At 38.9% G+C, this 7,289-nt stretch overlaps 1 protein-coding gene across 1 annotated transcript; it reads right to left on the reverse strand.

Moving 5' to 3' along the window:
• Nucleotides 1-5,332: 5,332 nt before the first annotated feature.
• Nucleotides 5,333-6,760, reverse strand: LOC143539863 (transcription factor MYB36-like). Its single transcript, XM_077033057.1, has 3 exons — nucleotides 6,578-6,760; nucleotides 6,360-6,489; nucleotides 5,333-6,173 (listed from the first exon to the last, which is right to left on the reverse strand). The coding sequence occupies exons 1-3, from the start codon at nucleotides 6,711-6,713 to the stop codon at nucleotides 5,402-5,404; spliced, it is 1,038 nt and encodes a 345-aa protein (XP_076889172.1). The 5' UTR covers nucleotides 6,714-6,760; the 3' UTR covers nucleotides 5,333-5,401.
• Nucleotides 6,761-7,289: the final 529 nt, after the last annotated feature.

Consider the following 7,289-nt stretch of genomic DNA (forward strand, 5'->3'; position numbering starts at 1 on the left):
AATTCCATAGGCCCAATAGGTCCAACCTGGTCACCTACACGTGACGGGCCTAATAAGATAGAAATTATCAACAATCACCCCCTAATTTCTGACTCGAAACTAGAAGATCTTCAACGCCTAGCAATCCTCTCATCTCATCAAACTTGATTCTCGCAAGTGCTTTTGTAAGAACGTCAGCTCGTTGTTCCTTATCACTAATGTGCTCCACCACTAACTCATTCCGCTCCACACACTCCTGTATATAGTGAAATCGGGACTTTATGTACATGATCCTACTATGAAAAACGGGATTTTTAACCAAGGCAATCGTCGATGTGCTATCTTAACACCGCTTCTAGCAATTTCCTTCCGGTCAATTCTGCCAACAATTCACCTAACCATGCGGCTTGTCCTGCAGTAGAACTCGCCACCATGTACTCTGCCTTGCATAATGAAAGTGCTACAGTGCATTGCTTTTGTGAGAACCAAGAAATCGGGGCACCCCATAATAGAACACATTACCTGGGGTGCTTCTTCCATCATCTTCTCAATGTTATGGCTACTATCGCTGTACCAAATCAAATCCTTTGATCCACCTCGTTTATACCTGATCCCCATCCAACAGTTCCTTGAATAAACTGAAGAATTTTTTTAATTGCTGCCAAGTGAGACTTCTTCGGAGTTTGCATATATCTACTGACCATGCCAACCGAAAACGCCAAATCAGGTTGAGTGTTTAACAAGTAATGAAGACACCTGACCAACTTTCGATACTCCATTGCATCTGCATCAACATCATCCTCGGCTTTAGACAATTTCACATTAGGATTCGTGGGTACACCTTTAGGATAACAATCTTCCATCCCGGCTTCTTTCAATAATCGTCGAGCATAACCACTTTGATGGATTCTAATCTCGTTCTCCAATTATGAGACTTCGATTCTGAGATAGTAAGTGAGCATTCCCAAGTCAGATATTTCAAACTTCCTGGACATCGCAAGTTTGAACTGATTAATGTGATCGTTTTTCGAACCCATAACGACCAAAGCATCGACATACACACTGACAATAATAATGTCGGTTCCAATCAATCTCCGATACACCGCTTGTTCTTTCGAGCACCTCACAAATTTCAAAACCGTTAGAATACCATCGAGCTTGGTATTCCATGCCCATAGTGCTTGTCTCAAACCGTATAAAGCCTTGGTTAGCTTGTAGACTTTGTTTTCCTCTCCGGGTTTAACAAACCCATCTGGTTGAGAAACAAAGACCTCTTGTAGCTCCCCATGTAAAAATTCCGACTTTACATCCAAATGATGTACTTGCCATCCTTCAGTGGCTGCAATGGCAATGAGCATATGCAGGGTTTCAAGACTCACCACCAGAGCAAAGACTTCGTCAAAATCAACTCCGGGTTGTTGCACGTAACCCTTTGCCACAAGTCTTACTTTATATTTATTAATCGAACCATCTGCATTTCTATGCACCTCGAAAAATCACTTCAATCCAATAGCTTTAGCCCCTCTCGGTAGATAGGTCAACTTCCATGTGTCGTTTCTTCGAATGGATTCGAGTTCCGTTTACATAGCCTTTACCCACTCCGGTTTGGATTTTGCTTCACCAAAATTCCTTGGTTCACTTTCTTCTAACAAAAGAAGTTCAATGTCGAACATAGGACATAATCATTGAACTTAACCGGTGCGATCTGAATACGTAAGGATCTTCGCAGGTTACTTTATGGTTCATTAGATACTGTTGTCGCTAAAAAAGTTGTTGTTGGTGTCGCTAAACTGGTTGTTGAGTTGCTGGAATTAGCGACCAAAGTATCAGAATCTGTCGCTAAAGGTGTTGATGGGTTGTTTGAATTTGGCAACAAAGCTGAATGGCCGTCGTTAATGTTGTTGCTTCTAATAGGCTCGGTTACAACTTTCCCAACTCCAGAATAAATAACCCTGTTCCAATCAACCCAAAATAAACCCGGTGCTAGCTCCGTTTCTTCATTGTTTTGCCCCAAATTAGACCAAACCTACGTCTTCTTCTTGTCAAAAACCACATCACGAGCTGTCACAACCTTCTGGATCTTCGGATCGAACAACCGGTAAGCTTTGGACCCGATATCTATTCCGATATGAACTAAATTCCTCAACCGGTCATCGAGCTTCTTCAAGTGAGTGCCCCCTATCTTTGCATAAGCCACACAACCAAATTCTTTAAGATGAGCAATATTAGGTTTCTTTTGTTTTAACATCTCCTATGGCATTTTCTCCTTTAGGGCGCGAGTAGGAATCCGATTCTCGATGTACGTTGCATGTCTAATTGCCTCACCCCATAAGTAATTCGGAGCACCCATTGCTTTTAACATACTCCGTGTCAACTACAATAAGGTTTGATTCCGTCTTTCAACTACCCCTTTTTGTTGAGGTGCGTATGGTGCCGTTAGATGTCTTTGAATATCTTCCATGTCAGAAAACTGGTTGAACTCAAGTGAGGTAAACTCACCACCTCTATTGGTACGAAACGTCTTGATCTTTTCCCGACATCACTTTCAACCATTTCTTTAAACTTCTTGAAAGCTTTAAACGCCTCATCTTTAGCCTTTAACAAATACGTCCAAACAAATAATGAGTAATCATCGATTAAAAAACAACGTACCTGTTATCCGCTGTTGTTGGAGGGGTAATCAGTCCACACAGATCACCGTGCACAAGTTCTAGGGCTCGAGTCGCCCTAAATGCCGCCGAATTAAGAAATGATTCCCTCGTTTGCTTCCCGACCAAACAAGATTCACATAATTTATTTTCATGGGTAACGCCATGCATCCCCTCAACCATCTCCCTCCTAGCCATTAGATTTATTGACTCAAAGTTCAAGTGACCAAGCCTAGCATTCCACAACAAACTTGTTTCTTCAATTCGGCTAACCAAACTAACCGGTTTGCCAATCTTTAATTGTAATTGGCACAGCTGATTAGGGGAAAGAGTCACCATTATCAATAACCTACCTTGCCCATCATGCTTTGTAAGGTAGTTATCTTTCATTTGAATATCACACCCGTGTTCTGAGGCTTGACCGAGACTAATAATATTGCTTCGAATACTTGGTATAAAATAAACATCCGTAAGCAAACGATGCTCACTAGTTTTAGCCTCAAATAAAATCGATCCCTTACCGTTTATATCAACATAAGAGTCATCCCCAAACTTAACCTTTCCTGTGACATGATTGTTAAGTTCAGAAAAGAAGACATGTTACCCGTCATGTGGTTACTTGCGTCGTTGTCTACGTACCATTCATCACCATCTTTGGACTCGTAGTTTTCGCGTATAACCTTCTTTTCATTCAAGAACACCGTTTCCTGAACACTATTCATCATAAATAGAGTAGGATCCCTTGTCTCGGATGTTTCAGCTAATTTTGCTTCACCTTGAACTTTATGTTTTCGGTTGGGACACTTGTGGACAAAGTGTCCAAAATCATCATAAACAGAGGCCCCGGCTTTTGCCCTTATGTTCACGGTTTTCCCGTTTCATGGCGTTTTCTTAATGACCATGGTTTTGACCCGACATAAGACCACCTCGTCCTCGCCCTCCTCCACGTCCATGACCTCCACGAGTGGACTCACGATCATTGTACCGACTACTTGAGAATTCAAACCTTTGAAACATAGCTTACCTTGGGTTTTGGAATGCATGTCTTCTTCCTGAATCTGCTCCTCGTATGCTTTTAAACGTCCCACCACGTCTTCAGACCCAACAGTTTTGAGATCCAAAGTTTGTTCAAGGGATGCAACAATTTGAATAAACTTACTTCGGGGTAGACTTGAAAGGAACTTCTTGACCATCTTAGTTTCCTCGATCACCTCTCCTAAACTTGTCGCCTTCGATGCTGTACACGAGAGTTTCACCACAAACTCATCAATGGTCTCCGTCTCTTTCATCCTCATACCATCAAACTCGGTCATGAGGGTTCGCAATCTTGCCTCCTTAACCCGATCAACCCCCAGATTACGCGTCATAATCGCATTCCAAATCTCCTTGGCCGACTCAAAATTACCCACTTGCATGATTGTTGCTTCCGAGATCGATTGATAAATCAACGCAATCGCGATGTTATTTTTATTATCATCGGTTGCCCCCGGATCAATGGTATCCCAAACCTTATTCACATTCAAGAGTACCTTCATTTGAATAACACATACCGTGTAATTGGTAGAGGTGAGCATGGGACTTTGGAACGCATTCGGGTTCCTGCTCCCGCTTCCACCGATCGTCTTCGTTGTTTCTTTATAACCCATCGATCTTCGTGAAACTCTAACAGCAAGAACACGATTGAACCAAAAAAACAAAAAGGAATTAAATTATTCCTTTACAAAAAAATTTGTTTTCCACTAGTGATGGCAAGAATCTGTGAAAGAATGCTCTCTTTTTCTTTTCGTATCGTCTGTGCAAACAATCTAGAATCTTTTGACTTTTTTTAGCAAACAACAATTAATTCAAGAATTGAATTTCAAGTATTATGCTATCGTCTTCAGCAGCCACTTATGATGCTTAAATCAAATCCACAAGACAAATCTCACTTGTTTGACTTGTTCAATTTAATTCTTGAAGAATTAATTTGCTGCTGCATTAAGTCGATGGTAGACAACCCCTTTGTCTTGAACGACAATATTCTGACCACGAGATTGTTGATTGACTTGCTTTTTGAACCTTGCTCTCATGCCAATTTAAGAATGAATTAATAATAGAAACACAAACGAGCACACAATATTTTGGGTAAGCTTCTCGTATTATTATAATCAAAAAACTAGTTCAAAACTTGAATACAATAATCCCTCTCCTAATACAATAACCCTAATATGGTTATGTATTGATAGGATGATCCAAACTTGGTCAACAAGTAATTACCAAATATAAAGCCCATATTGCAACCCCATAAACTCATTACATTATTAATAAATTTCATAGGTCCAACCCGATCACCTACGCGTGACGGGGCTAATAAGATGGAAATTACCAACATTTAAATTGTATAAAATATGTAAAAAAAAATTATTGAACGTAACCCTTGAAATTTTGATGTAGATCTGCCACTGTCTGAGTAAGTATACTTCATGAAAGAAAAAACTAAATGTGTATTATGAATTTTTTTTAACGCCATGAAAGATGAAGAAAGATGTAAATTAGGGACACAATTTCACAAACCGCCTACTAAAGATTTAAAAATGAAGTCTATATATAGAGAAATATATGTAAAACAATTACAAAGGAGAACGTACAGTTTTCGTTATGTATAGAGTGATTAGAACAACTAGTAACACAACATTATTACATATATTTACATATCATTACCTCAGTAGCCTCCGCTTTATCATGATGATAAAAATATAAATAAACATTAGCCAAGACCAGTTCTAGTACTAATTCTAGTACTTCATATCTAGTTGTTGTTGATGAAGCACACTGTTTGAATCCCATGAGTTTGAAGAAACTGAATTCGATTCAAACTCATTAGACCACCAAGTCATCATGTCCTTGCTGCCGTCCATGTCATTGAAAAACCCAAACTCGTTTACCTGTGCCTGATGCACTGATATGGAATTAGCTCTTTTGTTGCTCAAAAATTCGTCGATTTCAGCCTTAAATGCCAAATACTGCTGGAATTCCATGCTGGTCGGTTTTACGCAATCTGGACTCGTTACATAGGCTGATGATCCAACGTATCCAGATCCATTGATGGAATCATCCATTTGATTGACCAACATATTACTCGGTGGAGAATACACTTGTGGAATGTGGTTACTAGATGGTCCAAAAAGATCAACTTTTTGAGGTCCATCATTTAAAACATGTTGCATTATCAGAGGGTTTGATGATTCATTTAGAAGTTGTAAACTTTGCATAAACTTTTCTTGGGTTGGATTCAACTTGCAAGGCCACATGGACATATTAGTAGAGTGAGAGATATTAGGGTTTTGAAGGCTTTGAAGTTGCATGTGAAGTTGGAGTCTTTCAATGGCAGAATTACTTAGGGTCTCCATTCCATTCCCATCCTTGATTTCCTCCGTTGAGCCGGTTAACCGACTAGCTTGAGCCTGTTTGCGCCTTCCGAGCAATTTCTTCTTCAATCTTGTGTTCCAGTAGTTCTTTATGTCATTATCAGTTCTTCCAGGAAGTTGAGCAGCAATTATAGACCACCTATTTGATTTTAAAGATAATAGACATAATTTAGTCTATATAGATACATGATATCATAACAAAAAAGGGGTGTGATGATGCATAAGTCAACAAGAAATTATTTGAGCATGTTATGGCATAGGCTAAATTCTTTGAACAACATAGACAATTGCAAAGGACAAACAAACAAACATGTGATGGTATTACCTACTGCCAATACTAATATAGAGGCTGCAGATGATGTTGTCTTCTTCTTCGGAGAATCCTCCGTGTTTTATATCAGGTCTTAGGTAATTCAACCATCTCAGTCTGCAACTTTTTCCGCATCTCTTGATACCTTCATACAATCAACAATTGTTAGGTTATAAACCCTAAAAGAGTGTCAAAACGGGCAGCTATTGTGGTCAACGAAAGAACTAGCATACCGATCTTTTGAGGAAGAGCTATCCAGTTGCCACCAGTACCGTATTTTTCAATGTAATCTTTGAGTTTAGCATCTTCTTCTGGAGACCATGGTCCCTTCTTCACATTTGCTTTGTCACAGCAAGGTGCTCTTCCCATCTTTCTTCAGTTTCTTTGCCTTTGTTTGCAACTCTTTTCTATCTTTTAGTCTCTGGTTTCTTTGTGGAAAATTATTTGTGAAGACCCCATATTTATAGTGGGTTTGACAATCAGGGTTGGTAGTGATTATTCAAGGAAAATAATTAAAGTCATAAGCTTCTAGGGTTTTGGTTTCCTTTTGACAACTTGACGCATACAATAGTCGGTATTTGGTTAATTATGCTCAAGTGCATATTTTTTTATTCTAGGTTATAACTAATTACTATTTCTAGCCTTAAATAAATACTATCAAGTTGTTATCTTGTTACACTTACATCACTAGAAAACTGAACATATGTAAAAATACAAATTAGAAAATTAAAGACCGACAGAGATTATAGCAGTCGCAGAATTAGTGAACGACCAAGAATGGGGTAATAAATGTATTATTTGGAGCAACTGGAACTCTTAATAGTTCGCCAATATTTAGACACTTAAATTAACTCAAGTGTATTTAGTAATCTATAAAGAAATAAAGTACACGTTTAACCAGTTAATAAACTACCAATATATGCCAAATAATTTAGAACCTCAAAA

The sequence above is a fragment of the Bidens hawaiensis genome, unplaced genomic scaffold (genome assembly GCF_021521415.1).
Source record: "Bidens hawaiensis isolate Kalapana, Puna unplaced genomic scaffold, B.hawaiensis_p1.1 tig00012076_1, whole genome shotgun sequence".
NCBI classification, from domain to species: Eukaryota; Viridiplantae; Streptophyta; class Magnoliopsida; order Asterales; family Asteraceae; genus Bidens; species Bidens hawaiensis.